Below are 19,837 nucleotides of genomic sequence, written 5' to 3'. Positions count from 1 at the left end.
AGTATAAAAGGATTGATAATACAGTGTTTGCTCTCTGATCACAATGGAATGAAATTTGGGAAACTCACAAATATGTGGAAATTTGGTGATATACTCCTGAGTTATCAATAACTGAAAGAAGAAAACACAAAGAAAATTAGAAAATACTTCAAGATAAATGGAATTCTAGACATGCCATGCCAATCCTTATGAAATGCAGCTGCATCAGTCCTTAGACATCAGATCAGATCAGATCAGTCACTCAGTCGTGTCCAACTCTTTGCGACCCCATGAATCACAGCACGCCAGGCCTCCCTGTCCATCACCAACTCCCGGAGTTCACTGAGACTCACGTCCATCGAGTCAGCGATGCCATCCAGCCATCTCATCCTCTGTCGACCCCTTCTCCTCTTGCCCCCAATCCCTCCCAGCATCAGAGTCTTTTCCAATGAGTCAACTCTTCGCATGAGGTGGCCAAAGTATTGGAGTGTCAGCTTCAGCATCATTCCTTCCAAAGAAATCCCAGGGCTGATCTCCTTCAGAATGGACTGGTTGGATCTCCTTGCAGTCCAAGGGACTCTCAAGAGTCTTCTCCAACACCACAGTTCAGAAGCATCAATTCTTTGATGCTCAGCCTTCTTCATAGTCCAACTCTCACATCCATACATGACCACAGGAAAAACCATAGCCTTGACTAGACGGACCTTTGTTGGCAAAGTAATGTCTCTGCTTTTGAATATGCTATCTAGGTTGGTCATAACTTTCCTTCCAAGGAGTAAGCGTCTTTTAATTTCATGGCTGCAGTCACCATCTGTAGTGATTTTGGAGCCCAGAAAAATAGTCTGACACTGTTTCCACTGTTTCCCCATCTATTTCCCATGAAGTGGTGAGACCAGATGCTATGATCTTCGTTTTCTGAATGTTGAGCTTTAAGCCAACTTTTTCACTCTCCACTTTCACTTTCATCAAGAGGCTTTTGAGTTCCTCTTCACTTTCTGCCGTAAGGGTGGTATCATCTGCATATCTGAGGTTATTGATATTTCTCCTGGAAACCTTGATTCCAGTTTGTGTTATGTAACTATAAATGCTTGTATTAAAGATTAAATATTTCAAATCTGTAATCTTTCACTTTGTAACACTGGAAGACGTGTTAATGAAGCCTAAAGCAAGTAGAAAGAAGGAATTAATGAGGATTAGAGTAAAAATCAGTGAAATAGAGAATAGAAAATCGGTGAAACTGTTAATGCTTTCTTTGGAAAGACCAACAACTTGATTAATCTTTAGCTAGATTGACCAGTAAATGAATACCAGGTCCATTACTACTGACCTTACAGAAATTTTAAAAAGTACAAGGCAAAGTAATGTTTCTGCTTTTTAATATGCTGTCTAGGTTTGTCATAGCTTTCCTTTCAAGGAGCAGGAGCAAGCGTCTTTTAATTTCGTGGCTGTAGCCACCATCTGCAGTGACTTTGGAGCCCCCCAAAAATAAAGTCTGTCATTGTTTCCCCATCTATTTGCCATGAAGTGATATTATAGTAGAAGAGGGGCTTCCCAGGTGGCACTAGAGGTAAAGAACTCGCCTGCCAATGCAGGAAACATAAGACATACGGGTTTGATCCCTGGGTCGGGAAGATCCCCTGGAGAAGGAAATGGCAACCCACTCCAGTTTTCTTGCTGGAGAATCCTGTGGACAGAAGAGCCTGGAGGGCTACAGTTTTATGTGGTCACAGAGTCAGACACAACGGAAGCAACTGAGCATGCATAATAGACAGAAGCACTTGCATACTCATTTTGAGAGGCTAGTATTATCCTGATATCAAAACAATATGGACATCACAAGAAGAAAGCAAAACCAAGAAACTACAGACCAGTATCCCAATATAGCTGCGTAAATCCTCAGCAAAATACTAGCAAGCCAAATTCAGCTGCACATAAAAAGAATTACACAGGGCAGCAATAGAGAAACAGACATAGAGAACAGACTAATGGACATGGGGAGAGGGGAGGAGAGGGTGAGATGTATGGAAATGCATGGAAACTTATATTACCATATGTAAATAGACAGCCAATGGGAATTTGCTGTATGTCTCAGGAAATTAAAAACAGAGACTCTGTATCAACCTAGAGGGGTGGGATGGGGCAGGAGAAGGAAGGGAGGTTCAAGAGGAAGGGGATATATGTATACTTACGGCTGATTCTTGTTGAGATTTGACAGAAAACATAAAAATTCTGTAAAGCAATTATCCTTCAATTAAAAAATAAGTAAATTTTAAAGAATTCCATGCACGACTAAACAGTATTTATCTTAACAGTATAAAGTTGGTTCAGCACCTGAGAATCAGTTAATGTAATGTACCACTTTATTAGGATAAAAAACAAAATATGATCTTCTCTAAAGCATTTGACATAGTTCAACACCCTTTTATGGTGTTGAATAAAAATTCCAGACTAGTAGTAGAAGGAAACTTCCACGTGATAAAGGGCATCACAAAACCCCGTAGATAGTTATCTTTGTTGTTGTTTAGTCACTAAGTCATGTCCACCTGTTTTGTGAGCCCATGGACAATAGCCTGCCAGGCCCCTCTGTCCATGGGATTTCCCAGGCAAGAATGCTGGAGTGGGTTGCCATTTCCTTCTCCAGGGGATCTTCCCAACCCAGGGATCGAACCCAAGTCTCCTGCATTGCAGGTGATTTCTTTACCATCTGAGCCACAGGAATGTTAAATGGTCTAGTAACTGTAAAATAGTCTTTCAGTTTCTCAAATGGTTAAACATAAGAGTTACCATTTGAACCAACAATTCCACTCCTAGGTTTATACAAGAGAAGGGAAAACATAGCCATACATAAACTTCTATGTGAATTTCCATAGCAGCATTATTCATAGTAGTCAAAAAGTCAGAAACAACCCAGATATCCACCAATTAATATGTGAATTAACAAATAGTTTTTGTTTTCCTCCATAAAAAAAAATGAAGTACTTAGATTACAACGTAGATGAACTTTAAAAAAATTATGCTAAGTGACAGAAGCTAATCACAAGTATGTATGGTTCCACTTATATGAAATGTTCAGAATAGGTGATAGGGATAGAAAGAAAGTGAAAAGAAACTAAAGAGCCTCTGGATGAAAGTGAAAGAGGAGAGTGAAAAAGCTGGCTTAAAACAGCATTCAAAAAACGAAGATCATGGCATCCGGTTCCATCAATTCATGGCAAATAGGTGGGGAAACAATGGAAACACTGACAAACTTTATTTTCTTGGGCTCTAAAATCACTCCAAAATCACATGGTGACTACAGCCATGAAATTAAAAGACGCTTGCTCCTTGGAAGAAAAGCTATGACCAACCTAGACAGCATATTAAAAAACAGAGACATGACGTTACCAGCAAAGGTCCATCTAGTCAAAGCTCTGGTTTTTCCAGTAGTCATGTATGGATGTGAGAGTTGGACTATAAAGAAAGCTGAGCGCCGAAGAATTGATGCTTTTGAACTGTGGTGTTGGAGAAGACTCTTGAGAGTCCCTTGGACTGCAAGGAGATCCAACCAGTCCATCCTAAAGGAGATCAGTCCTGAATATTTTTGGAAGGACTGAAGCTGAAACTCCAATACTTTGGCCACCTCATGCGAAGAATCACTGGGAAAGACCCTGATGCGGGGCATGATTGAAGGCAGGAGGAGAAGGGGACAACAGAGGATGAGATGGTTGGATGGCATCACTGACTTGATGGACATGAGTTTGAGCAAGCTCCGGGAGTTGGTGATAGGCAGGGAAGCCTGGCGTGCTGCAGTCCATGGGGTTGCAAAGAGTCAGACATGACTGAGCAACTGAACTGAGGGATAGAATGTAGATTAGTGGTTGCCTGGAACTGCAGAGTTGGAGGATTGGGGAAGTGATAAAGAGTACTGGATTTCTTTATGGGGTGATTAAAATGTTCCAAAGCTGATTGTGGTTATGGTTGCAGAAGTCTATGCATATATTAAAGCAATGAGCTATCACTGCACACCTGTTAAAATGGCTCAAATATAAAACACAACACCCAAAGCTACTGAGGTAGAGCCACAGGAACTTTGATTCATTACTGATGGGAATGCAGAATGGTGCAGCCACTTTGGAAGACAGTTTGGCAGTTTCTTATAAAACTAAACATACTCTTAGCATATGATTCAGCTGTTTTGCTCCTTGGTATTTACCTAAATGAATTGAAAATGTACATCCATGAAAAACCAGCACAGAGATGTTTATAGCAACTTTATTCATAATTGCCCAAACGTGGAAGCCCCCAAATGTCCTTCAGTAGATGAGCCGATACACTGTGATACAGTGGAATATTATTCAGTGTGAAAAGGAAATGAGCACTCAAGTTATGAAAATTCATAGAGGAATTGAAATGACAATGTGTGTGAGTTTCTGGAAAAGGCAAAACTATGGAGACAGTTAAAAAAAAAAAAGCTAAGTGGTTGCCAGAGGTTAGGAGGATAGGAGAAATGACTAAGCAATACAGAGAGGATTTTTAGGCCAGTGAAACTTTTCTGTATGATAAAGAGTGGTGGCTACATATTATCATACAGTATCCTAATGTAAACTGTGGACTTCAGCTGGCAAGGATGTGCCATTGTAAGTCCAGAGATTGTGATAAATGTACTGCTGTTGTGGGGGATGTTAACAGTACAGGAAGTTGTACCTGAGGGTGCAAGGCATTTATGGGAACTCAGTACTTTTCTGCTCAGTTTTGCTATGAACCCAACATTGCTGTTAAAAATAAAGTTTATTAGTTAAAAAAAATATCTGGTACTTACCTCAGAATAGTAAGTTGTAGAATGCAAACTGGTGGTTGGGACAAGATTGCCTGTGGCTGTATGGTGACTGGGTCTGAATGATTGGTACATAAGGCTTTAATGATCATTTTAATACCTGGGAAGGCAGGTCCGTCCCTCCACTTTATTCAAAACTGTGATGGGCTTTTAAAATTATTTACTGTGGGAAGTGTTAGGCATATGTAAGAGTAGGCTAAATGTTATGAATAGTGCTGTATTAAACAGTTTATTATTGGTGTGAGAACAGACAAATAGGCCATATTTATAGAATAGAGGCTTCATAATCAGACCCTCATATATGTGGAAATTTGATATATGACATAGCATTATAAAATTGGGGAGACTGGGGCAAGGGTTTAAAACAAGGGGAAGATCTGTATAGAAAAAGTAGATTCCTGGCTCACACCTGAATGCCCATGAACTGTGATAGCTGATCTATTCATATTGTGGTATTGCAATTAGTGAATGAGGTAGTTGCATGTATTAGCAGTCTCAAAAACTGAGAGATGTGAGGTAATTGTAGTAGAATACTGTGTTACAAGAGCATTAAGGTTTAAAAACCTGCAACATAAAGGGTGTAAAATATGCATGGTAATAATAGCTCCAAATTCCTGATCATTGTTACCTCTGAATAGTGTATTTGTATGTTTTATTTCTTAAGGTTAAAAAGAAATTGAAGCAGATGGAGCAATAATATAAAAAATTATTAAGCTAAGTAATAGGTATCCATTAGAGAATTCTTTATGCTTGTTTCCATGAAATATTTTTATGAAGTATTAGTATCATCAAATGAAGTGTCTTGTTTAGGTCCTAATCCAAACAAATTTTCAAAAAGACATTTTTGTGGCATTTGGAGAAATTTCACTAAGATTGAGTATAAGATTATATCAAGTAGTTGTTAGGTGTGACAGTGACACTGTTTATATAAGAAAGTACCCATGTTTTTAGAGATGCATGTGTAGTGTGTTAGATGATGTAATACAGTTTCTGGGACTTACTTTAAAAAAAAGATAGTTGAAATAAATGGCAAATCTTGATAATTGGTGATAGGTATGTAGAAGATTGGTGTAATACAATACTCTTTTGAGTTTGTTTGAAAATCTTCATAATTATATATGCAAAAGAAATTGTTCTTCATTAATAACTTGTGCTGTTGGCTACCGTATTTGAAATGCTTTGTTACAAAAATTTTTTTAAGTTCTCTTTGTTTCCTGGTTTAATTATACACATACATATCTACTTACTGTATATATTATATATCATATATAATAAATAACCTATGTCTTATGTAAATATTTACAAAGTAAGTCAGGAATGAAATTTGATCCACTCTTCCTCCAGGATTTCTACACTGCTTTTAACTATGAGGAAACATGCCAAAATTTGTATTTAGGTTTAGTATTTATTTGAAGTTTTTCTATTCAGAGTGATAACTTGGTAGTGAATAGCCCTGTGTAATTTTCGGTAAGTCAGAAGTAGCGGGGATAATTAGCATGAAGAGGTGTTAGGTATATAAACTGGAGCCTTGACAGAATTGTATTAATTTCTCAGAAATTAATAAGCTATTCCAGAAGTAATGCTTTTTATTTCACATTTTATGAAATAGCACTTAGAAGAGAGCATTGATATACACACCCACATACACACACCTTCAGTGGTTTCACGTGTTTATGTCTTTACTCAAGTTTCTGGGTCATTCCCAGTCACACACCTACCACTGTTTCTTAGATATCCAGCTTGCCTTCAAGATACTTTAGATAGTTACTTTCTGCAGCTAATGTTCTTATATCTGCCTCTGGCTAATGTTTCAAAATATTTTAATAGTGGTGACAAAATAATGTAAAACTGATGTTGAGAGAGTACAGATTTCTTAAATGACTTCACTTAAAATTAGTATGACTAGTTTTTTTCCTGTTACATGAACTACCAAATTGTTAGTCAATTCTTATGGTTGTTTGATAATGTTGAATATCTTTACAACATTTAAAAGTTCTATAATTGATATATCTATTTGATTTCTTCAAGTACTTAGACGTTTATGCAGACAAGTGTTCCTGTTATTCTGGCTTGAGGGCCGTGTGCTTCCCTTAAAGTTACACAGCAGGTTAGTGGTAGTCTTAGATCTTAAATTATTTTTCCACTGGTTGAGGTAGTTATTGTGCTCTGTAAAGGCAATTGATGATTTTGCAAAGATGAAAAGGTCTTCTGCATAAATATTTTTTATAACATTTAGATGGCAAAAGACATTAAAAAAAAAAAAGTTGAGACAAACAGCAGCAGACTGGGAAAAGTTTTGTAAGATAAAATAGGAGTAATATCCAGTGTATGTAAAATATTATCCCAAATTAGAAGAAAAATTCATCAGAATCACAGGTAAAAGATATCACCAAAGAGGAAATACATCACTAATAAATATATGAAAAGATGTTCAACATCTCTGTTAATAGGGAACTATAGATGAAAACTCACCATTTTCTATCCATGATACAGACAAGGACTTTAAAAAGATGAAAAAGTAGTTTGGTGTAAGAAAACAGAACACCCATGTATACTGTTGTTCATCTTTTTTTGAAGTCAGTTTGGGCAAACAATTGTGCTGCTGCTGCTGCTGCTAAGTCACTTCAGTCGTGTCCGACTCTGTGTGACCCCATAGGCGACAGCCCACCAGCCTCCTCCATCCCCGGAATTCTCCAGGCAAGAACACTGGAGTGGGTTGCCATTTCCTTCTCCAATGCATGAAAGTGAAAAGTGAAAGGGAAGTTGTTCAGTCGTGTCCAACTCTTAGCGACCCCATGGACTGCAGCCTACCAGGCTCCTCCACCCATGGGATTTTCCAGGGAAGAGTACTGGAGTGGGTTGCCATTGCCTTCTCCAAACAATTGTGCTATTTAGGCTTAAATCGTGTAGTAGGCACATCAGATCAACTTTATATTTAAGATGTAGTAAATGAAAGTCGCTCAATCATGTCTGTTTATGACTCCATGAACTATATGCAGTCCGTGGAATTATCCAGGCCAGAATACTGGAGTGGGTAGCCATTCCATTCACCAGGGAATCTTCCCAATCCAAGGGTCGAACCCAGGTCTTCCGCATTGCAGGTGGTTTCTTTACCAGCTGAGCCACAAGGGAATTGTAGTAAAGGGGTGCTGAAAATTTATCCCAACTTTAAAAAAGCCTTAACTTAGTAACTGCCATGTACCCTGGCTTTCATTTCTCTTTTCCACCAGGAAAGTCCTCAACCATTTCTTGAATTGTGTTTCAGTAAATTGTTTTACCATTACAACAACTTTCTGAGGTGGTTATTTTTATTCCAGTTTTGTAGATGTGGAAATTGAGGCTAGAGTTTAAATAAGTTTATTGAGCCAGTAAGTGGAAGAGCCTCAGTTTAGCTCTAAAAGTATGGCTTTAATTGCTCTTTGGTTACATAGTTAATAATTAATTGATTTGTGAAACCCAGCATACTTTATATCTTACCTCAATTATTAAAATGATTTCATTTCCTGAGTCAACATTTAAAAATGTAATGCTTAATTTCTTCATTGGAATGTTAACATTATAAACTTAATGCCTTATTTCTTTGTTGGAATGTCAGCCTGATAAAGGTGAACTTTTCATTAATGGAAAGTCTTTTACTTTTTTGCCCCAGAGGATCTGAAGAGGCAAAATGCAGTTTTACAAGCTGCACAAGATGATTTGGGACATCTTCGGACACAGTTGTGGGAAGCCCAAGCAGAGATGGAAAACATCAAGGCCATTGCCACGGTGTCTGAGAATACCAAGCAAGAAGCTATAGATGAGGTGAAGAGACAGTGGAGAGAAGAAGTTGCTTCACTTCAGGCTGTTATGAAAGGTAAAGATAAAGACAATTTTATTTTATGATTTTCTAAGATAACTGATTCTGATGACTGAGAACATTTGTAGAAGGTCTTAAAATATATCCTGAGTTTCATTTGTGGCTTTATGTATTACTGTTTCTAAGATGTACTGTCGTATTCAAAATAAAAGGGAAGCCAATGAAATCATAAACGAATATATCATCTGTATCTTTAACAAATTTAATGATGGAGAATTATGATGAGCGTGTTATAAATGAAAACTGTAGTTCATTATAAGATTTAAAGCAGGGCTTCAAAACAGATTTTCTTATAGGAGACAGGCCAGTAATATCAATGAAAGAAGCTGTGTGGGCACAGGAAACGTGCTGAACTGGAGATACCTCCCATGCAAAGAGTGAAGTTACTATTTATAGTTCCATCACATCCAGTGTTGCCATATTTTTACATTTTAAAGAAAAATTTGGATTTTTATGTGAAATTTTCACTTAGTCTGTGAGGTAGAGTGGCCCATGAGTTAGAATAGGTTTTATGAGCTTCTTGCTGGTGACTGTAGATCTAAAGGAAAAGTAGTGGTTTAATCTCTATCAGCTGTTAGCGCCACCTGGGACGTCCCATACTTAATTACTTCTTGCATTTCTGAAAAAATGATAATAAAATAAGCTGCCTCCTGGATCTTTGGGTTCCTGGAATTAGTTTAGTTAATAATATAAATGTGAAATAGTGGTTACTTTTTTCCCTGTCTTTGCAGTTATGTGTCATTGTTGCCTTAGTACTCTTTATAAAAAGGCAAGTAAGACTAGCACTGCTTCTGAGTGTTTGGCTGTCATCTAGGGATTACTCTGAACCTCATGTTACAACCAACCATAGCAGCTTGCCCAAATAAGAGTTCATTTTCTCACAGGAGAAGTTCATAGGTAGGTAATCGAGGGCTGGGTACAATGGTTCCTGATGTCATCAGTGTCCTAGGCTCCTTCAGTTCTTCTCTTTCTTCATCCTTAGCATGTCGTTTTCAACTTCATTTTACTTTGAGGCTGAAAAAATAATTGCTCCTCCAGTCCACCTCAGTAAAGCAAAAATTTTCGAGAAATCTTCAGCATATTTCCCCCTTGTCCCCCCTGCCCCCACTCAGTTTATAGAGGTTTCTGCTTATACATAACTACCAAGACATCTAGAAATTCTAGATTTTAAATTGGGCCATTGATTTCTGGATCAAATTTGGGGTTTTATTAGTAAGAAAGAAAAAAGAGTGGAAATTAATGGACAACCAGCAGTGTTTATCATGTTTTAGGATTGTATTGAAGATAGTCATTTTATAAAGACTATAGAATTTGTGTCTCACTTTAGAATCTTGGGTTATAGTAAAACATTATGTCCCTTTTCTCACAGTTTCATATATGTAGTTGTATTGGAGCAACATGTTATGTTTGTCCTGGGAGTCATAGAGTTTTATCTAAGAACATAGATTTTAGAATTGGTCTTAGGTTTGAATTCTAGCTCTGTTTCTTTCTAGTTATGAGACATTGGCCAGAGTATTTAACCTTTCCTAAGCTTTTTCTCATCTATAAAATAATATGTGGCACAGGTTTATTCTGAAGATTAGAGATGATTTAAAGTCCTTAGGAAAACTTCTATGTGTAGTAAGAACTGGAAATGTTAGTTTAGTGTTTTTAGTGAATTAAAAGATTTCCAGAAACTAGGCTTGCTTACCTTCTTTATATAACTACTTTTAAAATTTTAGTGTGCCAGCTCATTTTTTCCAGAATGCTTAGACATGAAATATTTGGTGATGTTTTGTAGAAACAGTTCGTGACTATGAGCACCAGTTCCACCTTAGGCTGGAGCAGGAGCGAACACAGTGGGCACAGTATCGAGAATCTGCAGAGAGGGAAATAGCTGATTTAAGGAGAAGGCTGTCTGAAGGTCAAGAGGAGGAAAATTTAGAAAATGAAATGAAAAAGGTATGGAGGAATGTATTCATCTGTAGAAATATTTGAATCCAAATATGTTTGTGGTAATGCTTTAACTAATATTGTTACAGTAATAGAAGTTTTACTGTTTTGTTCTGTTAGAGAAATTATTTGGGCACAGACCTAAAAAGAGTACTAAATAATTTGATGACCTTCCCCCACATTTATGTATGGGTAACTCTCTCACCTTGCTTCCATCTCATGAAGGCCTGTGCTTACCACCCCATTTGACATTGCAACCTGCCCATCTCCCTCCCCCCACCTACCACAACTTGCTCGGATCTTATTCTGATTTTTCTTTTTCTATTGCACCTGCTGCTGCTGCTAAGTCGCTTCAGTCATGTCCGACTCTGTGCAACCCCATAGATGGCAGCCCACGAGGCTCCCCCATCCTCTGGGATTCTCCAGGCAAGAACACTGGAGTGGGTTGCCATTTCCTTCTCCAATGCATGAAAGGGAAAAGTGAAAGTGAAGTCGCTCAGTCGTGTCCGACTCTTAGCGACCCCATGGACTGCAGCCTACCAGGCTCCTCCGTCTGTGGGATTTTCCAGGCAAGAGTACTGGAGTGGGGTGCCATTGCCTTCTCCGTCTATTGCACTTATTTCCTTATAATGTACACAGAGTTCTCCTATTTGGTATGTTTACTGTCTGCTGCGTTTTCTTCCTCACTAGAACGTGAGCTTCATGAGGGTAGGCGTCTTTGTTTATTGTGTATCCTAAATGCTTAGGGTAGTGTCTCGCTCATAGGTGCTCAGTAAATATTACTTGAATGAGTGTTGTTGCTTCGTCTCAACTGAAGCTTGAGAACAGGTGTTAAGTTTTCCTTCTTTCTCAATATACTGTGGTTCCAGTGTGATGTATGTACTGCATATTATGCTTGAACATTTTTACTGTAGATGCCTGAAAATAGAGCAACTAAAATAGAAGATGGAATATTTTATCATTGAGAAAACTTAAAAAGCTTTTTGGCCAGTTTGATTATGTAAACTTTTATTTTTCAATTAAAAAAATTTTTTATTGGTATATCGTTGATTTACAATGTTGTATTAGTTTCAGGTGTAGAGTAGAGTGAATCAGTTCTGCACATTCAGATATCCACTTTTTAAATTTAAGATTCTTTTCCCATGTAGACCATTATAGAAACTTTTGCTTTCTTAATTTATATACATATGTATATTTGAAATCACATATAAGATAGTAATTAGAATTTGATTTTTTATTTTCAGTTGAATTAGCCATAATCTTCATTCATACAAGGACTGCTTTTATGTATTTAGAAGTTTATTTAATTTTTTTTATAATGTAAAAATCATATGAGAACCCAACACCCAGAACAAAAGCCTGAACCTTGAGGAATAGTTATTTGCATTGTCTTATTTCAGGAGAAGATTGTAGTTCAGCTTCTTCATGAGGCTCTAACAATGTCTCACGATCACTAGTCAGTTAGTCATCTACCATAGTTAGCCACAGTAGACAGTCTTTAGTTCTCTCAAGTCTTTTGAGATGAATTCATAGTTAATGCTATGATTAGATATTTTATTCTGAGCCACAGTACCATTCACATGAGGACAGTTTTCTTCTTCATTCTTCTATTGTATTAATAAGAGACATCCCTGGTGGCTCCGTGGTAAACAATCCGCCTGCCAATGCAAGAGATGTGGATTTGATCCCTGGGTCAAAAAAATCCCCTGGAGAAGGAAATGGCAACCCACTCCAGTATTCTTGCCTGGGAAATCCCATGGACAGAGGAGCCTAGTGGGCTACAGTCCACGGGGTCACGAAAGAGTCGAACATGACTTAGCAACTAAACAGTAACAACAACAGTATATTCATAATCAGGATTTCCACAGTCCACTTTTTATCCTTTTTAAAATTTTTTTTATTTTTTAAGATAAACTTTATTTTTTAGAACAGTTTTTGATTTATAAAAAAATTGAAAATACTAGAGTTCCCATATCCTTCACTCCCAGTTTCCCTTGTTAACATCTTAATATTAGTATGGTACATTTGTCACAGTTAATAAATCTATATTGATTATTTTTAACTAAAGTCCTTTTCTTTGTATTCAGATTTCATTAGTTTTTACCCAAGTCCTTTTTTCTGTTTCAAAATCACATCCAGGATACCATATTACATTCAGTCATGACTCTTAGTTTTTTCTTGACTGTGATAGTGTCTTAGATTTGTTTCTAATAACCTTTCTGTCATTTAAAAAAGTCATCTTTAAAAGTTTCTTTTTTTGATATGTGTTGCTTGGAATTGTGAGGTCATCTTTGCATTAATAAAAGACTCAATCTGTATTAAATTCTTTGTTGCTTTTCTCCTTTTTTTCCCCTGGTGATTTTTATCAGCAGACCTCTATAAACATCCCAAATTAGCCTTGACTGAAGATATTTTAAGCTCACATGTCTTTTCCTAACAGGACTTAGTTCAAAATAAAATAAATGATGAAATGACTTTGCAAGCACTGGGAAACAAAGTATGTCACTCTTTTTTGAGAGATATCAGTTGTTTTTTTTAATCTTCACTCACATTTCTGCATAGATAATATTTTCCCTATCTCAAGCATTTTAGGAAGCCTGGGTTGGTTTAAATTCAGTGAATAAGATTAATTTTCATTTTCACTAGAAGGGAAAAATTGAACTTTTTGAGTCGGTCTTTGTTTCTGTATAAATATACGTGTGTGTATAAAGTGAAAATTAAATTTCTTACCAATTTATTAGTTTATGGATGTTTGCTTTTAATCTGTGTTTTTGAGAATGAAGAATGGTAAACACCATGGCTTTAGGGGTTATTCTTTGAGTTTGTTTCATTTAGATGTCAAAAGTAAAATGATAAATATTCTGTTTAAAAATTTAGGTTGAAGCCCTTTTATAGAAACATAATTTTCTAATATTTTAGGAAATAAATGCTCTATTTTTATGTTATAAAATTAGTCCTTTCTGTATTTGTAAGAGGTTATGATTTTTTAAATTTCATAACCAGAATTACAAAAATTAAAGTATTTATTATATGCGTTTTTATGTATATATTTTCATCTCAGTTACTCAGCTAGTTAAAAAGTCACATTTGTGGTTGCTCTCATTTTCTGAGATGACCACATTTTGTCTGTGGAATGTATAATCTATTTAAATAAACCTGCTTTTACTTTCCAAAATAAACAAACAAAAAATTCAAGTTTGTCATAGTGAATCCATTTTCCTACTTATTCCTGAATTCTAAATGAAATACTTGATAAAGCTGTGATTATGACTTGACATTCAAAGTAATGCAGCATGTAAGAGTAAGACAGAGTTCAGTTTTGTGAGTGCTCATACAGTGTCTGCTAGACCTATTATTTCTTAGAAAAGTGATAAATTGGTAAATTGTGACATTTAATTCTCTTCAACAGGCCCAAGAGGATGCTGAAAAACTTCGGTCTGTTGTGATGCCTATGGAGAAGGAAATTGCAGCTTTGAAAGATAAACTGACAGAGGCTGAAGACAAGATTAAAGAGCTGGAGGCCTCAAAGGTTGTGAAAAGTTGTAATCCATTTGCTTGGAACCAAAGTTCTACCCTTATGCTTTGAGCAAAATTAGAATACCGAGGGAGTAAAAACTGTCATTTAGACTATGCATTGTCAGAATTTTGCTTTCTTTAAAATTCAAGAAAATGCTTGGAGATGATTTTGCCTTTATGGATATTTAAAATAATGACAATAGTGTTGCTTGTGCTGCTTCATTATGTAGTCAGTGTTTATCTTCCTATCAAAATGAGGATCATTCGCTTTGAAGGAAAATAAGTTGTTCAAAGGTGACTTTGTTTCCTGACATCAGCCCCAGAATCAGTCTTTTAGAAATTATGTAGCTGTAGTGCAGCTGGATTTGTTGGCTATAAAGACCAAATAGAAAAAAAATAAGATTTGTTGATATGCAGATCCAAATCTCTGTCCACAGGTTATTAATTATTTACAATAAAATGTAGTGAAAGTAAAATGTCTGAAAATGAAAAAAATTAACTCATGGGAGAAGGAATTGTCAAACATTTTAATAATTAATTTAAAAAGTAGGAAAGAAAAAATTTAGAGGTAGTAATCAAAAGCACTATATAGGAGTATAGAAAAAAATGTAGGAGTGTAGAAATGGGTGTATTTCAGTATCAGTAATTCTAGTAAATGTAAGCTGATAATTACCTACTAAAAGAGACTGGATTTTAAATTTATAATGTAATATAAATTTATATTGTTTGTAAGAGACATACCTAAAATAAAACTACAAGGTAGTATTGAAAAAAAGAGATATTTAAAGCTATGCCTCGTAAATTCTAATCAAAAGAAAGTTGATACAGTATTTATGAAGCAGGATGAAAGGAAAAAATAATTAATAGAGATAAAGAGGGACCCTTTCTAATTTATAATCCATCAATAAGATATAACAATCATACGCTTGAATGCATTTACATAGCTTTGAAATATGTGACTAAAAAGTGACAATTAAAAGAATTATTCACAATCATAGTAAACGATTTAAATTGTCCTTAAGCAAATGATAGTGTAAGCAGAAAAAAATAGTAGGGATATAGGAGTTTTAAGCAGCTTGGTTAGTAATTTAGATGTGAGAGACACAGAATCCTGTCCTTAGAGAGACTATTTCATACAGTAGTAGAGCATAGTAGTTTAAGAAGATAGTGCATGGAATAAAGTATTGTTATTTTTAGGTACATTATACTTTTCATTGTCACAAAGAAAGAGTCATTTTATTTTGAAGATGTGTTATGCAAATCCAAATCTCTGACCATGGGTTATTAATTATTTACAATAAAATATAGTTAAGGTAAAATGTCTGGAAATGAAAATAACTCATATGGGAAAAGGAATTGTAAAATATTTAGAGTGATTTGATTTTTTACTTAAGAATCTAAAAAAAAGAACAATAGTACAAACAGTATGAATGGAAGGAAGTAATGCAGATAAGAGCAGAAACTAGTGAAATAGAAAAGCAAAGGGAAAATTGAGAATGTAAATATAATGGAAAGAAAATGGAAAAACAAATAGGAAAATGGAAAAACTTGTCAACCTGATAAGACTAATCAGGAAAAAAAGACAAAAAGACTTAAACCATTAGAAATGAAGCAGGGAAATAACTACAAATCAGTCGACACTTAAAAAAAATAAATACTATGAGCAATGTCACAGCAATAAATTTGAAATGAAATAAGATTGATAAAAATTTTCTTATAAGAATTAGCCAGTATTGTCTCAAGGTATAATAGAGTGGAAAAGGTCAGTTTTCATTCCAATCCCAAAGAAAGGCAATGCCAAAGAATGCTCAAACTACCGCACAATTGCACTCATCCCACATGCTAGCAAAGTAATGCTCAAAATTCTCCAAACCAGGCTTTAGCAATATGTAAACCATGAACTTCCAGATGTTCAAGCTGGTTTTAGAAAAGGCAGAGGAACCAGAGATCAAATTGCCAACATCCGCTGGATCATCGAGAAAGCAAGAGAGTTCCAGAAAAACATCTATTTCTGCTTTATTGACTATGCCAAAGCCTTTGACTTTGTGGATCACAATAAACTGTGGAAAATTCTGAAAGAGATGGGAATACCAGACCACCTGACCTGCCTCTTGAGAACCTATATACAGGTCAGGAAGCAACAGTTAAAACTGGACATGGAACAACAGACTGGTTCCAAATAGGAATAGGAGTACGTCAAGGCTGTATATTGTCACCCTGTTTATTTAACTTCTATGCAGAGTACATCATGAGAAACGCTGGGCTGGAAGAAACACAAGCTGGAATCAAGATTGCCGGGAGAAATATCAATAACCTCAGATATGCAGATGACACCACCCTTATGGCAGAAAGTGAAGAGGAACTAAAGAGCCTCTTGATGAAATTGAAAGTGGAGAGTGAAAAAGTTGGCTTAAAGCTCAACATTCAGAAAACGAAGATCATGGCATCTGGTCTCATCACTTCATGGCAAATAGATGGGGAAACAGTGGAAACAGTGTCCAGACTGTATTTTTTTGGGTTCCAAAATCACTGCCGATGGTGACTGCAGCCATGAAATTAAAAGACGCTTACTCCTTGGAAGGAAAGTTATGACCAACCTAGATAGCATATTCAAAAGCAGAGACATTACTTTGCCAACAAAGGTCCGTCTAGTTAAGGCTATGGTTTTTCCTGTGGTCATGTATGGATGTGAGAGTTGGACTGTGAAGAAAGCTGAGCGCCGAACTGTGGTGTTGGAGAAGACTCTTGAGAGTCCCTTGGACTGCAAGGAGATCCAACCAGTCCATTCTGAAGGAGATCAGTCCTGGGTGTTCTTTGGAAGGACTGATGCTAAAGCTGAAAGTCCAGTACTTTGGCCACCTCATGCGAAGAGTTGACTCATTGGAAAAGACTCTGATGCTGGGAGAGATTGGGGGCAGGAGGAGAAGGGGACGACAGAGGATGCGATGGCTGGATGGCATCACTGACTCGATGGACGTGAGTCTCAGTGAACTCCGGGAGTTGGTGATGGACAGGGAGGCCTGGCGTGCTGCGATTCATGGGGTCGCAAAGAGTCGGACACGACTGAGCGACTGAACTGAACTGAGCTGATGTAGTTAATACCTATTAAAGAAAGTGAATTTATAGTTGGAATCTCCTTTTCTCCTGTTTCCTTTCCTCCAAAAGACATAAGACTCAATTAGTTTTGCAGACCAGTTTTTTCAAACCTCTCAGAAAAAGAATCCTTATATTTTACCAACTGTGTTAGAGAATAGAAAAAGAGGGAAAGCTCTCAATTCATTTTATGAGATTTTATAACTTTATTGTAAATAAACTCACTAAAAAGTATTAACAAAAAGTTGTAGATCTATCTCATTTAAGAATACAGAAACAAAATTTCAGCAGAGTAACTAAAAAAAAAAAGCAAAAAGGACATCATGATCAAAAAGGGATTGTCCTGGGGCTTCCCTGGTAGTCTGGTGGATAAAATTGTGTTCCTGATGCTGGGGACACAGGTTTGATCCCTAGTCACGGAACTAAGATTCCACATGCCACCTGGTGCAGTGTGTGGCCAGAAAAAAAAGCAGGGGAGATCTTTCCAGTAATTTAGGATGATATATCACCAGAAATCTATTATTTTTGTGTACCACATAAAGAGATGATAGGAGAAATGTAATATATTCATCTTAGATTGAGAAAGGCATTTGATAAATTTAAACACCCTGTAACAATAAATAAAGGGCTGTTTATTAAACCTTCAGCAAACCTCAAACATCATGGTGAATGTTTAGCAACCTTACTGTTAATGACAGGAGCAATATGAGGAAACTCGTGCTCAGTGATTTTGTTCAGACTGCTTATGTGGTCCTAGATGATACAGGAAGACACGGTAAAGAAATGAAGCATAGCAAGTGGAAAGAAAGCGGTGAAACTGATTTTTTTTAAATGGGAAAGCAGTAACATATTGGACATACTGCATTTCCTTTACCCTCAACTGAATTACCACCTCTCCAGGTGATAGGCAAAGTACCTGATGACAGATCAGCCCTTTGTCATGCGTGGTTAGTGCGTTTCTGATTGGCTGACAGCCTTCAGCAAAGCGTCAGATGGCAGCTTAAATAATCATTTAGTCCGTGAAGTGAAGATTACTGAAAACAGATCAGCCAGCTATTTCAAGTTGGAGAAATGGGAAAATAAAAGGCATAAATATGACCTTGAAAGTGAAATGAGACATAACCATTTGAAAAAGGTAAAAGTTACATAGCCAAAATTTAGGATGGACAATTTGTAAGGAAGGGAAGAGCAAGTGATTCTTATCTGGGGCAAGATTACAATTTATTTTGGTTATTGATATTGTTTAAGATATTAGGCTATATTGTTAATACTTGAATATTATAGTTAATTATTTAATAGAAATAAGACACTTAAGATGTGATTTTTAAAAGTACTCTGCACTTGCCTTCAAGTATCTGTTTATTATGGTATGAGTTTATTTTTTCCATCATGACTTCCCCTTTTTTCTTTTCATGAATTTATGCCTATGAAAATGTCTCCTTTTTGTAAATTTAAGGCATCTAGAATTACCTCGCCAGAAATTAAAGAAAAGCAAATTTACAAGAGTATGACACCATTTTTATATTTAGGAAATATACTGATTAAAAACAACAAAAGTAAAAAATAAAACCACAGTAACCTGGGTTCATTGAGTATGTGATAAAATGAGCACATGTGTGTATTGCTCAGGAAGCAGAGATTGGAACCACCTTTTTAAAAGCTAGGTACAAAGATGTTATGTGTAATCTCAATTGCATATTGACTTTGGTGATGATTATGGATAATGCCTACTATTAATTGTTGTCAATTATGTTATTTTCCTGGGCTTCCCTGGTAGCTCAGTTGGTGAAGAATACTCCTGCAATGCAGGAGACCCTGGTTCAATTCCTGGGTCAGGAAGATCTGCTGGAGAAAGGATAGGCTACCCACTCCAATATTCTTGGGCTTCCCTGGTGGCTCAACTGGTAAAGAATACTCCTGCAATGTGGGACACCTGGGTTCGATCCCTGGGTTGGGAAGATCCCCTGGAGAAGGGAACAGCTACCTACTCCAGTGTTCTGGCCTGGAGAACTCCATGGACTGTATAGTCCATGGGGTCGCAAACAGTCAGACACGACTGAGCTGGGAAAATATTATTTTCGTAGTTTTCTATAGTAAGTATGTGTTTGTTTTGTAAACTTGGTGGTAAATTTAAATATATGTAAATATAAATGTAATTTTCTTTTAAGACACCTCCAGAACATTATGCTTAAGGTAGAAACTGTTGGAAGTTTTAGTTTAATAGAATTGCATCTTTTTCAGGTGAAAGAGCTGAATCATTATCTGGAAGCTGAGAAATCTTGTAGGACTGATCTAGAGATGTACGTAGCTGTTTTGAATACTCAGAAATCCGTTTTACAGGAAGATGCTGAGAAACTTCGGAAAGAATTGCATGAAGGTAAATATATATATATACACTTTATATATTTTTAATCTCAGTCTCTAAGAGAACTGTGTAAGTAAAATTGGTATTGATTTATAACAATAACAAATTCCAAAATGCCAGTCCAACATGTTAGTGATTCAGTTTAAGCTTTACAGTTGGTTTGAAAAGGTATTTGGATTTTTGGTGGCTTCTTGTTTCTCCAGGACCCCAGTAAGAACTCACAGGTCATAAGCTCTGGGCAGACAGTGAATAGGAAATTTCTGCTTAAACTGCTTTGCCCCAG

General features: G+C 36.4%; 1 protein-coding gene across 4 annotated transcripts in view; it reads left to right on the top strand.

Moving 5' to 3' along the window:
• The window catches only part of RABEP1 (rabaptin, RAB GTPase binding effector protein 1), a 96,730-nt gene that overhangs the window by 40,328 nt on the left and 36,565 nt on the right, over positions 1-19,837 (top strand). For all 4 annotated transcript variants that reach the window (XM_005220197.5, XM_010815899.4, XM_059877805.1 and 1 more), the window contains 4 exons: positions 8,442-8,645; positions 10,429-10,589; positions 13,990-14,109; positions 19,431-19,566. In XM_005220197.5, coding sequence (XP_005220254.1) covers positions 8,442-8,645; positions 10,429-10,589; positions 13,990-14,109; positions 19,431-19,566 — 621 coding nt within the window. The remainder of the gene's footprint in view (positions 1-8,441; positions 8,646-10,428; positions 10,590-13,989; positions 14,110-19,430; positions 19,567-19,837) is intronic.

This window comes from Bos taurus, chromosome 19, assembly GCF_002263795.3.
Source record: "Bos taurus isolate L1 Dominette 01449 registration number 42190680 breed Hereford chromosome 19, ARS-UCD2.0, whole genome shotgun sequence".
NCBI classification, from domain to species: domain Eukaryota; kingdom Metazoa; phylum Chordata; class Mammalia; order Artiodactyla; family Bovidae; genus Bos; species Bos taurus.
Note: the sequence above shows the minus strand (reverse complement) of the source record. Positions and strands in the feature narration are given on the sequence as shown.